The sequence below is a fragment of the Alosa alosa genome, chromosome 6, assembly GCF_017589495.1.
Source record: "Alosa alosa isolate M-15738 ecotype Scorff River chromosome 6, AALO_Geno_1.1, whole genome shotgun sequence".
Taxonomy (NCBI): domain Eukaryota; kingdom Metazoa; phylum Chordata; class Actinopteri; order Clupeiformes; family Clupeidae; genus Alosa; species Alosa alosa.
In genome coordinates, this window is record NC_063194.1 from 35,253,252 (window position 1) to 35,273,582 (window position 20,331).

The 20,331-nt window shown below is 48.8% G+C and overlaps 2 protein-coding genes across 2 annotated transcripts; both read left to right on the forward strand.

The window, feature by feature from the left end:
- The first annotated feature begins 1,856 nt into the window (after nt 1-1,856).
- Nucleotides 1,857-10,426, forward strand: LOC125295956 (cardiac-enriched FHL2-interacting protein-like). Its single transcript, XM_048245539.1, has 3 exons — nt 1,857-2,266; nt 2,372-2,468; nt 8,306-10,426. Exon 3 carries the CDS (start codon nt 8,429-8,431, stop codon nt 10,424-10,426), a length of 1,998 nt encoding a protein of 665 aa, XP_048101496.1. The 5' UTR covers nt 1,857-2,266; nt 2,372-2,468; nt 8,306-8,428.
- LOC125296833 (serine/arginine repetitive matrix protein 1-like) lies at nt 10,009-16,145 on the forward strand. The gene is made up of 3 exons (XM_048246937.1): nt 10,009-11,405; nt 11,646-11,741; nt 12,564-16,145. Exons 1-3 carry the CDS (start codon nt 10,495-10,497, stop codon nt 15,811-15,813), a joined length of 4,257 nt encoding a protein of 1,418 aa, XP_048102894.1. The 5' UTR covers nt 10,009-10,494; the 3' UTR covers nt 15,814-16,145.
- The last annotated feature ends 4,186 nt before the right edge of the window (nt 16,146-20,331 follow it).

The following is a 20,331-nucleotide window of genomic DNA, read 5'->3' on the forward strand; positions in this document are numbered from 1 at the left end:
ATCAGGTGTAGTGGTGGTGCATCATCATCAGGTGTAGTGGTGGTGAATCATCAAGTGTAGTGCTGCATCATCATCAGGTGTAGTGCTGCTGCATCATCAGGTGAAGTGGTGGTGCATCATCATCAGGTGTAGTTCTGCATCATCATCAGGTGTAGTGCTGCATCATCATCAGGTGTAGTGCTGCATCATCATCAGGTGTAGTGCTGCATCATCAGGTGTAGTGCTGCATCATCATCAGGTGTAGTGCTGCATCATCATCAGGTGTAGTGGTGCATCAACATCAGGTGTAGTGGTGCATCATCATCAGGTGTAGTGGTGGTGAATCATCAGGTGTAGTGCTGTATCATCATCATCAGGTGTAGTGGTGCTGCATCATCAGGTGTAGTGGTGGTGCATCATCATCAGGTGTAGTTCTGCATCATCATCAGGTGTAGTGCTGCATCATCATCAGGTGTAGTCTAGTCTAGTCTAGGTCTAGTGGTGGTGCTGCAGTTGGGCCTCCACATCATCATCATCACTTCGTGTCTGAAAGGAGTAACCTAATCAATGCTGTGGCCTGTTGAGTCAGTGGCATGAATCTAACGTTACCGTGAACCAAATTAACCTTAAAAACACAACGTTTAGTACTGTTTTCAGGAGCTCACTCACTGTGGTCTTGTAGCCGAGGCCGTTTGCTGGCGTCAGGGGGAGGGCTGCCGTCTTGACGGCGCTTAAAAAACTGGCGGATGTCCATTTTTAAACTCCATCCATGACATGAGACGCGATAGTCCATGTAGTGTAGTAGGCTAGTGACCAATCTTTGATGCAGAGGTGGATAAACGCACTTTGGAGGTGGGTAAACGCTATTTCTGAATTTCAGGAGGTGGGTAAACGCTATTTCTGAATTTCAGGAGGTGCGTAAACGGTGTTTACCTGCGTTTAGCCTCCTCTCCCTGGCTGGAGATCTCCAACCAGAGCTGAGTCTGTGTCTAATTGGAACTACTCCTTATTTAGGCCTACTTATTCAATCTTTACCTGCATACTTTACATTCCTTTAGTGTGAGCAATCTTTACATGACTATGTCCTTACAACTGTTTTAATGCACAACTTATTTACTTTTCTTTGTTCTTTTGACTGCTCATAAAGAAAACTTACCTCGACTTGCCGTGTGTGTGTGTGTGTGTATGTGTGTGTGTAGAAGGCAACAGCACTGCAGGACAACATACCAACCATCAGTCTCTCATGGAAACATTCACACTGTGTGTGTGTGTGTGTGTGTGTACACAAAATGCAGGACAGATCTCAGTATGAAATGGACACACAGACTTCCCCGAGACAGAAATACAGGAAATGAAACATGTCATATCGCCATGGAAATGGAGGATATTTATTGGAAATTTGTCACAGCTTCAAACTATAGCTAATGGCAGGAAATCATTGAGTTTTTTCATGTTATTATGGAAGAATAAATATTGCAAAATGAAACAAATCAAAGACTAATTACTAATATCAGATCAAATTGTACAATGCCATCATTACTAGGAAAGGAAAGGTTGTGATGACACTCCTATAGTCTCAGTCAGTGAGAGACTGTCAGAGATACGCACTCATTCAGAAACCCCTGGGGAGACTGTGGGCTTGTTGCTCTGAGACAGCTGCTGGTGCTCTCTGACTTGACTGAAGTAAACAAGTATGGACAATGGGCATGCTAATGCTAACACCCTGACCAGCTGTGCTGCCCAGACCCCAAAGGCCTCTCACAGCCCACTTAAAGCACTTGTGTGTGTGTGTGTGTGTGTGTGTGTGATGCAAGGGGCTAAATTTGTCCCACCCCCCCTTCCCCATGTTTGTGGACACATGAGTCAGGGTGCAAAGAGTTGGAGAGCCCCTCAGCAGTAAGAGCACTGCCTGGAGCCCTGAGCTGTCCTGCTCTTAACTAGCCCTAATGCTAGCACTATAACCGCGTTGTTTTTAGTTAGCTGTGGGTGAGTGAGACCCGGGTCGTCCGCCATTCCGCTAGTGCTGATCGCTGGAGGCCTGCTGTGGGGCGTTGTAGTTAGCCGGCCGGCGATAAGGGAGGAGTGGACCTGAGTGGCGTGCGGCGCTGGACTTGCCTCTGCTCTCGGACTGTTGTGACTCCTCACACAGAAATAGCGCAGCAGCGTGTCCATTTCCACAGCGGCCCCCTGCAGAGCCGTGCGAGTGCGCTCGCTAACCTGCTAGCCTGTTCCAGCTCCACGCACAGCAGCTGCCTCAGGCCCATCTATCTCTCAAACTGGCCAACCGGTAGGCTCTGTCTCTGCCTCTCTCCTTCTGTCCCGTTCTCTCTATCCCTCTCTCTCTCTCTCTCTCTGCCTGTACTCATACCTCTCCTGTGGTTATGTACTTCAGATGAGAAGAGCCTTGCTCCTGGTAACCCTGGGAAACTAACTCGGAATACCCTTCAGCGCTCCCATTCCAAAATGGAACTCTGCAGCAGAGTAAAAAGGTGGGAATCTCCTGTTGGTTTTGGGTTGGGAATGCGGCACTGTAGAAGAGTCACCTCTGCGTGGCCTCTCACAGATCTTTTAGTGGAGTCTGAAAACCTCCTGCTCTTTGGGTCTGCGTTTGTGTCATCTGATACTGATGAACTCAAATCTCAACAACACTAAACCCACTACCTCAACCCCGGTCTGACCAGCGGTGCTTTTGGCTGCTGGATTATGGACATTCCTCTCACTTTCCCTTGAGTGTGGTGTTGCCTATAGATTTGTTTATTAATTATGTGAACTTCTGTAAAGTTTAAGTACATAGTCAGTTTAGTGTTTCACTGCGTCAGGATGTTGGGCATTTAAATAGTTAATATGGCACTTCTATGTTTGGTTCTATTCCTTGAGGTTGGAAGTTACTGTAAGACCTGATGAGTTGAATGTCTTACCAGATGGGAGGATATCACTGTTGCTGCCATCTCAGATCAAATTATAATCTTTTAAAAGTCACATTCATTGCGCCCCAGCTAAAACCTAACCTTCTCAAACTGGCATTTATATCCCAGATCTGCCTGACGTAAACAGCAGCCGTGTCCATAATAAAGAGAGAGTTTGCAAGAACGCTTTTCAGAGAAATGTAGTTGAGGATTTATTCCCGAGGGTCTTACTTCTAAACTCTTGGATTAAAACCCAACGCTGTTTTCTCTCTCCACTCAGGCCATGAGCTGCATGGTTGGACTTTTAAGGAGTGGCCTAGTTCTGCTCTGAGTGTGTGTGTCGGTGTGTGTGTGCGCTGCTTATAGTCTGGGGTCAGGGGATAAATAAGGCCCATTGAGTTATTTCCGGAGCTTGCCCACATGCGGTCAGGCTGTAAACGACGACATGATTCTCACACACACACACACACACACGATATGATTCACAGGCAGATCAGCTCTGCAGTGTCCTCTGAGTTTAGGTCCCTCCGCAGGGCTGCACAGACAGGTCATCTCTTTATAATAACAACATCACTTAGAACTTTATAATAAGCATTATTAGTCATTATCTCTTTAAAGTAACAGCATTAGTCGTTTTCTCTTTATATTAACAACATTAGTCATTATCTCTTTAAAGTAACAGCATTAGTCGTTTTCTCTTTTTATTAACATTAGTCATTATCTCTTTAAAGTAACAGCATTAGTCATTTTCTCTTTTTATTAACAACATTAGTCTTCATATCTTTATATTAATATTAGTCATTATCTCTTCATGTTAACAACATTAGTCATTATCTCTTTATTTTAATAACATTAATTGTATTGTATTGTATGCTAAACAACTACAGCGGACAGCTATGGCCATCTTAGAAGATAGCCTACACCCTTTGAATAGGTAATTCCAGAATCTCCTTTCAGGACGGAGGCTAATAGTCCCTAGATGTAGGACTACAAGATTTAAAAACAGTTTTGTCCCAGTGGCAATCACTCTGTTGAACAAACTGTAGAATTACTTGCACATAACAAACTCACCTTGGTCATGCACTACTAGCATCTACTGTCTGTTTATATGTTTTTATGTTACATGTTTTTAACCATGTCCTATGGTCTGTTTTATATGTTTTATATGTTTAATGGTTTGTGTGTTGTATGTCATGTGGTGGTCTACAAAGTGTGAAGGATGTCCTGCCTCCTTGACTGTAAACCTAGTTTACTGTGCCTATGGGTAACCTGAACCTGAACCGCCTTTATCTCTTAAATATTAATATTATAGTATTTATTTATTTTCTTTTTTAATTGTTACTGTTACATTTAACTGTTGTATTTTTGTTATTTGTATGTCGCTTTGGACAAAAGTGTCTGCTAAATACCATAACCATAAGCCATTATCTCTTTATTAGCTAATATATCATATTAGTCATATTAGCCAATACCTCATTATATTAGCGACACTGGACAATATCTGATTATCTGATATCTGATCTGGTCAGGTGAATGGGGAGGCTACCTGTAGCTAACTAAGCTAACTATGTTCAGGTGAATGGGAAGGCTAACTGTAGCTAACTATGTTCAGGTGAATGGGAAGGCTAACTGCTGGCTATGTTCAGGTGAATGGGAAGGCTAACTGTAGCTAACTATGATCAGGTGAATGGGGAGGCTACCTGTAGCTAACTATGATCAGGTGAATGGGGAGGCTACCTGTAGCTAACTATGCTCAGGTGAATGGGAAGGCTAACTGCTGGCTATGTTCAGGTGAATGGGTAGGCTAACTGTAGCTAACTATGATCAGGTCAATGGGGAGGCTACCTGTAGCTAACTATGCTCAGGTGAATGGGAAGGCTAACTGCTGGCTATGTTCAGGTGAATGGGAAGGTTAACTGTAGCTAACTCTGATCAGGTGAATGGGAAGGCTAACTGTATGGTCAGGTGAATGGGGAGGCTAACTGCTGGCTATGGTCAGGTGAATGGAAGGCTAACTGTAGCTAACTATGATCAGGTGAATGGGAAAGCTAACTGTATGGTCAGGTGAATGGGGAGGCTAACTGTATGGTCAGGTGAATGGGGAGGCTAACTGCTGGCTATGGTCAGGTAAATTAACTTGAACTGTCTGCTACAATACTAATAATAGTACTTCTGGCAGTATATCAGGCAGTGTGCAGCAGTGTGCATCAGTGCTATAAGAGAGGGTTACGACAGGGTGTGGTCACAGACAAATAACAGCTCACGCATTCAACACCTTATATAAGCATGCTCCTTTAGTATAATGGCAGAGAATGCCATAAATCTCTGTGTGATCTACGGTCTGGAGTTTACAGCGGAGCTGTCCATATGTAGGCTGATGGTGCTGCTGCCGTGTGTGTGTGTGTGTGTATACACTGGCCATGTGGCAGTGGCAGGGAGAGGAGGCATCCGAGCCGGGCTCCTAAATATAGTGTGTGTTTGGCATGGCGGTGCAGAGTGAAGCGACAGTACTGTACATCTGTTGCACACACACACACACTGCCCACACACACACACACACACACACTGCCCACACACACACACTGCCCACACCTACATCAGATACATCATAGTGAAGCGACAGTACTGCGCCCACTGTTGCACACACACACCCCACACACACACACACACACACACACACAATACAATAACCCACACACACACACACACACTGCCCACACACACACACACACACACACACACACACACTGCCCACACCTACATCAGATACATCATAGTGAAGCGACAGTACTGTACATCTGTTGCACACACACACACTGCCCACACACACACACACACACACATTGCCCACACACACACACACACACTGCCCACACACACACACACACACACACACACACACACACCACACCTACATCAGATACATCATAGTGAAGCGACAGTACTGTACATCTGTTGCACACACACACACACACACACACACACACACACACACACATTGCCCACACACACACATTGCCCACACACACACACCACACACACACACACACACACACACACACACACACACTGCCCACACCTACATCAGATACATCATAGTGAAGCGACAGTACTGTACATCTGTTGCACACACACACACTGCCCACACACACACACACACACATTGCCCACACACACACACACACACTGCCCACACACACACACACACACACACACACACACACACATTGCCCACACACACACACTGCCAGGGCTTAAAATTCATTTTTCAAAATGGGGGGGAATTCCCCCCTTAGGTTATTCATGTAGGGGGGATTTACACAATTTGGGGGGAGGGGGGGTCGATTCTGATACCAAGTCAAGAATTGCGATTTCAATACTTCGATACTTTTTTAAAAAAAGTGTTTGATTTTGGGGCCCCCACCACCCTGACGTCATCAGTAATATATACTGTAGTGGGATCATTCACAACAGTGGACATCCTAGATTCTGCTTGACTCTCTCCACACACACAAACACACACTGAAAATGATAGCTTATGTGATATGTTTCTATCATATATTTTTGAATTCATATAGAGTGTATTTATTTAATAATGCATTTAGCATTTTACTAGTAATTACTAGTAGCTAAACATATTTAGTAATTTGAATGCCTCATATTGACGTTTAATCTATAACACTTAGGCATATCTTTAATGTGGTGTGTAGGTCCAATTGAGTGCACATTGCTGATGAGTAGGTGTAATTGAGTGCCTGTCACTTTAAGAAAATACGAGAGTAATTCTATGGAGTAATTAGCCCCCTTCAACCTGGACGGTTTTAGGCTATAGTCGCTAGTGAATAAAAGTTGTGCATAGTGCGGTATGTGTATGCAAATTATTATGTTTTCTATGTCATTAGATACAATAAATTTTCAAAAAACTAACATGTCGAAGACAATCTTTCTGGGATCAAGTGTTGACGTGACCTGAGCTAGCAGGATCGTTACCAAGGAGCTCTTTCCAGATGTAAAAGTTTGCCATGTTAGCGTAGCCTATTTGCGTAAGCGCAAAGTGGTTCTCTCTCTCTCTCTCTCTCTCTCCGTGTGTGTGTGCGTCTGCATGAGGCTATGTTCAATTCAACTCGCCACTTAATGATTAGGCTATATTAACGTCATCAGACAGGCTGTAAAAGTGTATGCGGGAATTTCTCGCATTATGATGGCTAGAGTTGCGGGACTTGAACAAATTATGCGCAATACCCGCAATCCCGCAGTGAAATTTAAGCCCTGACTGCCCACACCTACATCAGATACATCATAGTGAAGCGACAGTACTGTAAATCTGTTGCACACACACACACTGCCCACACACACACACACACATTGCCCACACACACACACTGCCCACACCTACATCAGATACATCATAGTGAAGCGACAGTACTGTACATCTGACAGAGCTAAGCAAAGCTGCACTCACACACTGCACACACACACACACACTGCCCACACAAACATCAGATACATCATAGTGAAGCGACAGTACTGTCAGAGCATAGCAGAGCTACACAGGCACACACACACACACACACACACACACACACACACACACACACACACACCAGTACTGTACCGGCCACCCAAAGGTCTCAGAGCTTTCCGTTCAGCTCCAGAACAATTTAGGTCATCTAATAGCCCAGCGAATGCCTGCTCAGACACACACACACACACACACACACACACACATGCCTGCTCACACACACACATGCCTGCTCAGACACGCTGCACACACACACATGCCTGCTCACACGCACACACACACACACATGCCTGCTCAGACACGCTGCACACACACATGCCTACTCAGACACACAGACACACACACTGCACACACACCCACCCACACACACACATGCCTGCTCAGACACATACTCACACACTGCACACACACACACACTCCTGCTCAGACACACGCTCACACACTGCACACACACACATGCCTGCTCAGACACACACTCACACACTGCACACACATACCTGCTCAGACACACACACACACACACACCTGCTCAGACACGCTCTCCCCGTCAGTGGACATGACCCACTGATGGACTAGTCTGAGCTACACCAGCACACCCACACACACTCATACACACCAACACACTGCACACACACATCAGACTAGTCAAGAAAGAACTTCATCAATGTTCAAAACAGATATTAAAACATCAACTTTAGTGTTGATATGTAGGGCGGCAATCTTAAGTTTGGGTTGAAAATATGTATCCCCAGAATAGAACATTGTCCCATAATACTGTTTAAAGAAGCTCTTAAATAAGGCCAAGCTTAGGTTTTGTCGTGTGCGTGGGAGTGTGTGTGTGCGTGTGAGTGTGTGCGTGTTTTAGTTCCTGATGTGTGTGTTTCTTTCTGTCTTTTAGGGAAGTGGTGACCTCACCAGCCTGACCAGAGAGCACACACACCTTCTCCACCCCTTCCCTCTCCACTGGACTACGTGTGTGTGTGTGTGTGTGTGTGTGTGTGTGACGAGACAGGACGTCACCATGAGCCTCCTGGACAAGCGGAGTGTGTGTCTGCGTGTCACACGCCACCACCGGCGCCTGAGCAGCTCCTGCGAGAGCCTGATGGACGAGGCGGACCGTGAGGTCAGCACGCTGACCGACCGCGCCTTCCGCTCGCTCTGCATCGGCGACGAGGCCGTCTACAGCGACGAGTTCACCGGACTCTCCCCGCTGACTGGCGGCTGCCTGCTGAAGCCGCTGACCGACGAGAACGCTTGGAAGGTTCCGGAAAACAGCCCAGGCGTCGCTGCCAAGAAGCACGGCAGCTTGAACGGCGCCACCACCACTGCTGCCTGGCAACACAATAACGTGTCGTCTCTCCTGTCCGCCTTCACCAAGAACGGCGACGCCACCAAAACGCCCAACGGAATGCTGGGTGGGAATGGCACGGAGTCCTGGGATAAGTCAGCGCTGATCAGCATCCAGAGGGAGCTGGCGGAGTTCGCCGACCCCAGGAAGCACGGCGAACCCTCCAATACAAAGAAGGCGGGCAGGGACGGCAGCTGCGCCCCGTCTGGGAAGTCCTTCAAGTCCAGAAACAGCAGGTCCAGCAAGCTAAAGAAGCTGAACTCGCGAAACTTCTTCCTGCACAGCGAGTTCAGCCCGTTTCAGGCCTGGAAGGACCTCAACCAGTTCCCGTTCGGTCAGGAGCACATCTCCGACCTGCTGCCCTCCGACAGCTTCCCCCGCTGGTGCGACTCCAGCTTTTACAGACAGCTTACAGCAGCACACACACGCGACCCACCAGCACACACACAGGAGCCCACACACAGATCAGAAGCTGGACGGGCCCTCGAGGCAGGGCAGGGGACAGAGAAACACACACTGTCACAGAAAACAGAAACAGCACAGAGTTCACAACGCACCCAGAGACACAGCACAGCACAGGGGACTGAGCATGTGCAAAACGCAGAGCGAGGACAGAAAATAGAAAATGCACAAAAAGCAAACACTGCACAGAGAACTGACACGGTGCAGAACAGAACTGACACGGTGCAGAACAGAACTGACACGGTGCAGATCAGAACTGACGCAGTGCAGAACAGAACGGAAATAGTGGAGACTGTCCAGGGTGCAGACAGCACTCAGAGGGCAGAAGGGTCAAAGGGAGCAGAGAGACTGCAGGGGGTGGACGGCCTGAGGCCACTGGGGGGCAGCGCTGAGCAGCTGTCCAGGCCTGGAGAGGCGCAGACTCCCTCTGTGGCGCAGACTCCCTCGGTCCTGGAGCAGAGGCGCTCAACAGACAGCGTGGAGTGTAGTGCCCCCTGGCGGCGGAACAGGGGTAGGGCGCATAGCGCGGCTCCGCCTGGCCCAGTGGAGAAGAGCTCTCCTGCTGTGGAGAGCAGGCCGCCCACGAGCGCCGAGCCGTCCAGGAAACAGGAAGTGAGGCGTATGGAGGAGCTGAGCTCGGCCAGCTCCACGCCGTTCAACATCACGCACCTTCTCACGCCCATCCTCCCCTGTCGCCAGGATACGGAGAGCCTGGACCCCGCCCTCTTCTCGCCCGCCACCCTCGACATCCTCAAGGCAACCAGGCAACCCATGTCACCTAAGGCCCCGCCACCTAAGGCGCGGGAGAGCTACAGGTCCATCGCCTCCAGCCTGCTCTTCAACCTCAAGGACAACAGGAAGAGGGTCAAGGCCCGATACAGCCCACCCCGGTTCAGGCCCACCGACCCCGTTGACCCCAGCAAGCTGTGGAAGGACCTCTCGGACGCGGAGACGGGCACGCCAGTGCTCGTGGTGACAGACGGCACGGCCTCAGTGATGAGCCCGGTGCTGGAGTCCACCAGCGCTTTGGCTTTGCCAGGGAACCAGCAGGCGGAAAGCTGGTCCGAGGGTGCGATGCGGGGCAGGGGAGAGCTGGCGGGAGAGGGCGCTTGGGGGAGAGACCAGCTGTCCGTCCCCTGGCGGGCAGCGCTCAGGGAGGCTCCCCGCACTCGGGGGCTCAGAGCAGAAGCCCTGGATACCCGAGTCTGAACCTCTACAGGAGGGCCAACACTGAGGCAGACGACGTCCACCCCACGCAACACGCCGCCAAGGTTACCATGGAGACACAGGAGGGCAGGGCCTGCGATGCAGGACAGAGCAATCTGCCAATCAGGAAAGAGAGAGAGCCCCCCAAGAAATCTGTCAAGGAGAGAGTGAAAGAGCTGCAAGGTCAGAACAGCGTGGCAGAGACGCAAGCGAGTGTGAATAAGAAGAGAAGCAACGACCGGTCACCTGTGAGTCCCCTTGACAGAGGCGCTGCTGCACACAGAGGAGGAGACAGAGAGACATTAAAGGAAAGAGCTCCAGATGTGCCAGCGAAACCATCAGCTATGCCCAAACAGCCAACACCTCCAGATGTGCCAGCGAAACCATCAGCTATGCCCAAACAGCCAACACCTCCAGATGTGCCAGCGAAACCATCAGCTATGCCCAAACAGCCAACACCTCCAGATGTGCCAGCGAAACCATCAGCTCCTGCTGTTCCAGCGCGCGTAAAACACCCGGCGAAGAGGGAGCAGGATTCGGCAGCAGCTGCAGCGTCAGCGCTGACCAGCACGAGAGAGACAGACGCCAGCACGAGAGAGACAGACGCCAGCAGCGAGGCTAAACACGCCTTCTCCGCGCGGCAGAACAACTACATCAAGAGCCAGAGGAGCGCCTTCCTGGAGGAGGAGGAGTGCGGGGACTGGGACGAGCTGCAGGAGGTGGCTCTGCTGAAGCAGATGAAAGTGGAGCTTCAGACTCGACAGGGGCACCAGGAGGCCGAGAGCATGAAGGACGCAGCACTTTGCGGGGCGCACTCCAAGCACTTTGCGGGGCGCACTCCAAGCGAGCAGCTGCCCCGGATGGACATACCAGAGCCAAACGAGAGCTCCAGGGCTAAAAATACACCAGCCGTAACCAGTGAGGAGCAGGAGGGTCTCGAGCAACATGACATAGTTTTGCCAGCGCCTGAGAGACGCGCCCGAAGAAGGCCCTGTCCTCAGGGAAGCCACAAAAGCCAAGCGAGACCTGTTAGCACCAGCTGGACCAGATGCAGATCGAGCCGCTGAGCACACACACACCAAGAAGGCTACGGTCCACAAGTCACGACCCAGCCACCATGGCTGGAGAACTCATTGCGAGAGGGAGGAGAGGAAGCGGAAAGGTCAGGGTCATCTGCAGGCAGCAGCACAGAGGCGGCACGTTAAACACGGAACACGCTACCAAAGGGCGTCCTGTCCCTCAGGGGAAATACCCAAGCCAAGCGAGACCTGTTCGACCAGCTGGACCAGATGCAGATCGAGCCGCTGAGCACACACACCAAGAAGGAGAGCCGCCATGTCCACAAGTACTCCACCTGGCCACCATGGCTTCGGAGAGCCTACTGTCGGTGAGGAGGAGAGGAAACGAAAGGTCAGGGGTCATCTAACAGCAGCACGCGACAGAGTGTCGGCACCGAACACCGAACACACCAGCACCGAACACCGAACACACTAGCATCGAATGAACACACTAGCAACAGAACACCCGGAACATACTAGCAACAGAACACAACACACTAGCAACAGAACACGGAACACACCAGCACCAGACACGGGAACACACTAGCAGCCGAGACACGGAACACACTAGCAACAGAACACGGAACACACTAGCAACAGAACACGGAACACACTAGCAACAGAACACGGAACACACTAGCAACAGAACACGGAACACACTAGCAACAGAACACGGAACACACTAGCAACAGAACACGGAACACACTAGCAACAGAACACGGAACACACTAGCAACAGAACACGGAACACACTAGCAACAGAACACGGAACACACTAGCAACAGAACACGGAACACACTAGCAACAGAACACGGAACACACTAGCAACAGAACACGGAACACACTAGCAACAGAACACGGAACACACTAGCAACAGAACACGGAACACACTAGCAACAGAACACGGAACACACTAGCAACAGAACACGGAACACACTAGCAACAGAACACGGAACACACTAGCAACAGAACACGGAACACACTAGCAACAGAACACGGAACACACTAGCAACAGAACACGGAACACACTAGCAACAGAACACGGAACACACTAGCAACAGAACACGGAACACACTAGCACACCAAGAAGGAGAGCGCTCCGGTCCACAAGTACGACCTGGCCACCATGGCGCTGGAGGAGCTCATTGCCGAGAGGGAGGAGAGGAAACGGAAAGGTCAGGGGTCATCTACCGAGCAGCACGCACAGAGGCCGGCACCGGAACACCGGAACACACCAGCACCGGAACACCGGAACACACTAGCATCGGAACACCGGAACACACTAGCAACAGAACACCGGAACACACTAGCAACAGAACACAAGCAGCGTGGAGGCAGAGGGCACGTTCAGGAGAGCAGAACCGTGCCAGCCGAGCAGAGACACAGAGAAACCAACAGAGCTCCGAGAACCAGAGGCCAGAACACTGATGATCCCGTGGTCAAGAGTGGAGGCCAGACTCTGCGCTCCGTACAGCAGGGCGACACCGCACAGGTCCCAGCTGGTCAAGGGAGATTAGCGGAGGCTGCTCATCAGCACTCCGTCCAGCAGACCAAACAGAACAGAGAGGGAGAGGCAGGTGAGAGAGGACAGGGGAGAGGGGGCGGGTCCAGCACAGATAACACAAACCCTGATTGGACAGGACAGGGCTCAGAGAGGGTGAAGAGGCAGGACGGCTCAGAGAGAGATGGCAGAAGAGAGAGGACTAGTAGGGAACACAGGGCACAGAGATCGAGAACGCCCCCTGCTGTTCCTCCTAGGAAAGGCAAGCCCGGCATGAGAGATGAGGATAAAGCAGATGCTGAGAGGTCTGCAGAGGATGAGTCCATCACCAAGGCTGAAGGAAGGGATCGAGTGCACGTCGACAGGGAGAGAGAGCAGAGGGCAGATACACAAAACAAGGAAGCCCAGTTAGCAACTAGCACAGATAAAAAACAATTAACAGATAGCACTGATAACAAACAGTTAGCAACTAGCACAGATAACAAACAGTTAGCAACTAGTACAGATAACAAACAGTTAGCTTCTAACACAGATAACAAGCAGTTATCTGCTAACACAGATAGCAAACAGTTAGCTACTAACACAAATAACAAACAGTTAGCAATTAGCAATGATAACAAACAGTTAGCAGTTAGCAACCAGGAGTCCAGCACCAGGACAAAAACAGCCACCCACACAGAGTCCCAGAGAGCTGAAAAACACACAGATAACCAGCTTAAATCAGAAGTCTTCTCAGGGACTGCAGAACCCAACTCAAAGCACTCAGCCCAGATCTACACCGCTAAGGTGAAAGGATTTCCTGATCCTACAATGACGTATGCAGCAAAGAGTGAGGCAGCGCAGAGGAGAGAGGAGGGGAACGGAACGGTGACAGAGGAAGTGAGAGACAGAAACACAGATACTGATCAGAAGGAGAGAAAACAGAATGATAGAGACAGCTCAGCTCAGAATGATAGAGACAGCTCAGCTCAGAATGATAGAGACAGCTCAGCTCAGAATGGTCAGAGAGCAAAGCAGAGCAGGAGCTACGCAAGAGACTTCTTAAGTCTGTTGGGGCTGTCAGGTGAAGAGAAGGCCCCCGCTGGTGAAGTCAGCAGCAAGCCTAAACCAGCGCCCCCAGCGTCCCACGACACAGACGCTCCTGCAGTGGACAGCGTCACGATTCACGACATCCTGAAGCTCAGATCCCCCACGTTCAGCCCACTGCAGACCCCGGGGACGTCCCCCTCCCTACACGGCGACGGCTCGTCCCACAGACCCAAGGAGAACTCTGGGAAGACAGACGGGGATTCCCGCGCCTTCAGCAACCCAGGAAGTGAATCAGACGCCTCCGAACGCCTGATGTCTCCCCTCAGCGACATGGACAAGGGCGGCTGGGTCCGCAGCCTGATCGAGCAGGCCCAGACCCTCACCCCCAAGGACCTGACCCCCAGCCAGTCCAACGCCTCCTCCCCGACCCCTGGCAAGTCCAACGCGTCCTCCCCGACCCCTGGCAAGCCCGTGCTGTTCAAGGTCAAGGACAACACGTTCGCCACCTCCCCCGTCACCAAGACAGTGCGGCCCATCCTGCACAGGGCTCTACAGGATGTGATGGCGCAGCCCTGGTCCCCTCGGGAGAGCCTGAGTGGGTCGGAACGGGGCGAAGATCGGGGTTCCGAGCGGGGTTCCGAGCGGGGTTCCGAGAGGGGCGAGGAGGAGTCGGAAGCCCCCAGAGCTCCGCAGGGAATTCCCATCCTGGTGGAGGTGGCCAGCTCTCCGCTGCCTGAGGACTCCACACCTGCAGTTGGCGCTGCCTCTGCCGCTCCGGCCGCCTCGCCTTCCCAGCAGCCTCGAGGGCAGATGCTGACGGTGCCGGAGGAAGAGGGAGGGCGGAGCTCCGTGTCCAGCGAGATCTCAAGTGCCCAATCAGAGGGCCTGAAGAGCTACACCAGCGCAGGGGACCAATCAGAGGGCCTGAAGAGCTACACCAGCGCAGGGGACACCTGGGGTGAGGAGGGGGTGCTAAGCGCCCAATCAGAAGGCCTGAAGAGCTACACCAGCGCAGGGGACACCTGGGGTGAGGAGGGGGTGCTAAGTGCGGCTCAGGCTGACGATACCGAGGGTTCTAAAGCCCCCAGCGAGCACTCTGGTTCTGTCTGTAGTGGCACCGAGGGCAAGAAGCCCCCGCCGGCCGTTCTGCCCAAAACAGAGAAGGCGCTTCGGCGAGCCATGAAGCTGACCACGCGCCGCATCCAGAAGGCCGAGGGGAAGAGCAACAGAGTGGACCGCAAGCATGGCGGGGAGAGAGCAGAACCCGACCAGAAGAACCGCAGGGGAGGGAACCCAGACCTCAAGCAGGAGAACCGGAGCAAAAAGCATCCAGAGACAGAACAGAGGAACCGGCCCAGAGAGAGAAGGGAGTCAGAGCCGAACCACAGCAGCACAGAGAAATACACTTCACAACCCAGCGGTCGCCACAGCAACACAGAGAAACACACTTCAGAACCCAGCGGTGCCACAGCAACACAGAGAAACACACTTCAGAACCAAAAGTCGGTCATGCGGCAACACAGAGAAACACACTTCACAGCCCAGTGGTCACCACAGCAACACAGAGAAACACACTTCAGAACCCAGCGGTCGCCACAGCAACACAGAGAAACACACTTCAGAACCCAGCGGTCGCCACAGCAACACAGAGAAACACACTTCAGAACCAAGCGGTCGCCACGGCAACACAGAGAAACACACTTCACAGCCCAGTGGTCACCACAGCAACACAGAGAAACACACTTCAGAACCCAGCAGTCGCCACAGCAACGCGCACTCGAACCACACCAGTCAGCATGGTGACCGTGAAGGCAGGAGCAGCGCCAAACATGCACGCCTCAAACACATGAGCCAAAGCACAGACCGGCACATTGGTAACCATAGAGACCTGAGGAGCAGTGGTAGCGGGAGGGGCTCGTCTGAGCGCGCTCCTGAGCATCATCAGCAGGTGTACGTGAGGGAGAGTCCCAATGGCAGCAGTAACCGTGGCGACCGCAGGAGTCGGAGTCTGGAGAGAGACGTGTCCGTGCAGCCCGAGGGACCGCCACAGCGTTGGGACAGACCCCACCCCAGCCCCTCCCGACGGCCCTCCCTAAACGGCTTCCTGCCACGCCAAAACAGCTCTGAGCGACGCACCCCCCAACAATGCGCCAAAACAGCTCTGAGCGCCGTACCCCAACAATGCGCCAAAACAGCTCAGAACGCACATACCCCCCCTCAACAATGCGTCAGAACAGCTCAGAACGCACGTACCCCCCCTCGTCCTCGAACCTGATGCCCCAGTCCTACCCCATGACCCAGCGGAAACTGCTGCAGGACCCCGACTCGGGCCAGTACTTTGTGGTGGACATGCCCGTGCAGGTCACCACCAAGACCTTCTTCGACCCCGAGACGCACAGCTACGTGCAGCTCCCCGTGCAGTCTGCAGAGGGCGCCGTACCCTCCGGCCCCTCTGTGGAGATGCTGAACCCGTCGCTGGTGCTGTACCACGGCTTCGTGCCCGCCTCCACTCTGCCCGCACAGCAGCAGCAGAAGCCCCTGCTCCCCGGGCTCTCCCAGGAGACATGGAGGACGAGAACAACAGCGCCCCACGGTGGCTGGAGGACTCTCTGCACAAGCACAACAGACATGAGCATGCTTACATAGAGCCAGTGTACATGCCCAAGGATCACACGCCAGAAGAGGAGCTGGACAGCGTGGAGATGAGAGAGAGAGAGAGAGAGAGAGAGAGAGAGAGAGAGAGAGAGAGAGAGAGAGAGAGAGAGAGAGAGAGAGAAGAGGAAGAGGTAGAACGATCGTTAGCATATGAACTGTGTGTGTCTGTCCTGTTTGAGATTGAAAGCATTTGAATTCAGGGATTGGTGTTGTCAGTTGATTTTGATATGCACTCTTTGTAATGGTTTTAGTCAAGCAATAGCAATAGCATTGGTGTCACAGCTGAACACGTGTAGATGTGCCGAGTGTGTGTTGGGGTGGAATATGAGACTGTATGTGTGTGTTGGGGTGGATTATGAGACTGTATGTTGGGGTGGATTATGAGACTGTATATGTGTGTTGGGGTGGATTATGAGACTGTATATGTGTGTTGGGGTGGATTATGAGACTGTGAATGTTTCTTTATGAATGAAGGATATCTGTTCCCACACTGGCTCAGGCGTTTTTTAATGATAATGAAGAATGTCAAATTTGCTTTTGCATATTTTTGTACTTTTGCCTTGATCTCAGTGAGCACATTTTTCTGGGTTACTAAACACATCTGTGATTAGTCATTTAAAAATCTTTATTTGAAATGTATTCTGAACACAGACATTAGTAATGTCTGTTTTTAATCGATTAGTAATGTCTGTTTTTAATCGATTAGTAATGTCTGTTTTTAATCTCTACAATTGCTGACACGTTTGAGTGTTGATGTGGAAATTACTTCTAATGAGAGTTGTGGCCATCATTTTATTACTTATTGTAAGTGTGGAATGTTGTCAGTTGGCCGAGCCTTACACTTGTCATGTTATCTGAAACGGCTTTTGAAGACGCATATTTGGAATGACTTAGTATCTATGGTGAAACTGAGATGACTGAGATGACTTAGTATCTATGGTGAAACTGAGATGACTGCTTCATATGTAAACCATTCCAATAAAATACTTCCCAGCAAATGCCTGCTCCTCCCACGAGTCTTGTCTGTTCTCTTGGGACCAACTTGGTCTTCCGCCCTCGCTGTCCTTAGCACGTCTTAGCGCTTGACCCATAGCATGTCTTACCGCTTGACCCATAGCATGTCTTAGCTTAGCGCTTGACCTATAGCATTTCTTAGCGCTTGACCCATAGCATGTCTTAGCGCTTGACCCATAGCATGTCTTAGTGCTAGATCCAGGATTTGAAGTCTTCTAAGATAATTCCTAGCCTAGAAATCTAAACGCACCCTAGCGGCGGCAAATTAATTTGCTCAGCCTGTACGTCTAGTAGCAAACCATAGGGATTTCTATTGGCTGACGCCGTGGGCGCCATCCAATCACAGCTCTATTTTGTTAGAGAGTCTTAAAGGCGGGCTTAACAGGATGGCGACAGTCCCGCGACGGTGAACAAGGAAGGTGGCTATGGCGAACAAAGAGCGTTGTTTGAATGGGCGTTGGCGTCAACTTTGGAGGAGTTGGACTTGTGCTTTTCTTTGAAAGTTGAGCAACACAATGCACTTAAGTCATTCCTTTCAAGAAGGATGTATTTGCCGTTTGCCGACCCGGATCGATGGATATGGTCGTGAAGCGCTGGCCTATTGCATGCCTAGGCAGTTTGAAAGACAATTCTCTGCCCGCCCCTTGGATTAAAGCGAGGTGAATTGGTCGATTCCAGACTATACACTGCAAAAACTGCTTATCTATCTATCTATCTTAATATAAGATCAATAACACTTGGTTAGAATTCATTTTTTGCAGTGTACATTTCAATGATATACACTGCAAAAACTGTTATCTAACAAAATCTCACCAAGTGTTATTAATCTTATATCAAGATAAAAAAACTAGTTGGTATTGTTTTCAGTATAAAGAGACTTACCTAAGCTTTCTTGTGAAAACATTTGACTTAATTTTAAAAAAGTTTGACTTATCTTAAGACATCTCATCCTGAAAACAAGCAAATTTGTCTGCCAGTGCGTTAAGCAAATGTGTCCTAAAAACAAGCAAATTTGTCTGCCAGTGCGTTGAGCAAATTTGTCTTGATAAGACTCCTTAAAATAAGTCAAAGTCTTCTTAAATTAAGTCAAAATGTTCTTTTGAGAGGGCGCTAGGAAAGTCTTTTCATACTAAAAACAATACCAAATAGATTTTTTAATCTTAATATAAGATTAATAACACTTGGTTAGATTTCATTTTTTGCAGTGTAGGATGGCCTGCCAGGCTAGATAATTCCGACATGAGAAATGTAAAATCATGGTGCTCTTGTGGCGCCATCTCCTGGTGGTCATTGTGCGCTTGCCTTTTTTTTGGTTCTTATTTTGAAATGCCCCTTGGGGATCAATAAAGTATCTATATATCTATCTATCTATCGGGTCCTCTCTGGTCCTTCGGGACGGAATTCCTTGATTACTGGTCCTTTGGGACAGACTTCCTTGATTACTAGTTTAACAACCCATATCATAGTCAAAATCTTGTATTTATGTTCAATTGAGTTCCATTGTGTGCAGGAGAAATAAGCTACACACTGCAAAAAGTGAATTAAGTGTTATTAATCTTAGTAATATTAATATTAAGATTAAAAAATCTATTTGGTATTATTTTTAGTATGAAAAGACTTACCTAGCGCCCTCTCAAAAGATCATTTTGACTTAATTTAAGAAGACTTTAACTTATTTTAAGGAGTCTTATCAAGACAAATTTGCTTGTTTTCAAGATGAGATGTCTTAAAATAAGTCAAATTTTTTAAATTAAGTCAAATGATTTGACAAGAAAGAGCTAGGTAAGTCTCTTTATTCTGAAAACAATACCAACTAGTTTTTTTTTTTTATCTTGATATAAGATTAATAACACTTAGTTAGATTTTGTTAGATAAGCAGTTTTTGCAGTGCAATAAGATATCTTATTTTGAACTAGAGAGCTACAATAAGATATCTGAGATGCAATAAGATATCTTATTTTGAATTAGAGAGCTACAATAAGATCTGAGATGCAATAAGATATCTTATTTTGAATTAGAGAGATGCAATAAGATCTGAGATGCAATAAGATATCTTATTTTGAATTAGAAAGATGCAATAAGATATCTTATTTTGATATGCAATAAGATATCTGAGATGCAATAAGATATCTTATTTTGATATGCAATAAGATATCTGAGATGCAATAAGATATCTTATTTTGAATTAGAGAACTACAATAAGATATCTTATTTTGAATTAGAGAACTACAATAAGATATCTGAGATGCAATAAGATATCTTATTTTGAATTAGAGAGCTACAATAAGATATCTTATTTTGAAATAGAGAACTACAATAAGATATCTTATTTTGAATTAGAGAACTACAATAAAATTAGAGAACTACAATAAGATCTCTTATTTTGAATTAGAGAACTACAATAAGATATCTTATTTTGAATTAGAGAACTACAATAAGATATCTTATTTTGAATTAGAGAACTACAATAAGATCTCTTATTTTGAATTAGAGAACTACAATAAAATTAGAGAACTACAATAAGATATCTTATTTTGAATTAGAGAACTACAATAAGATCTCTTATTTTGAATTAGAGAACTACAATAAGATCTCTTATTTTGAATTAGAGAACTACAATAAGATCTCTTATTTTGAATGTTCCATTCCTCT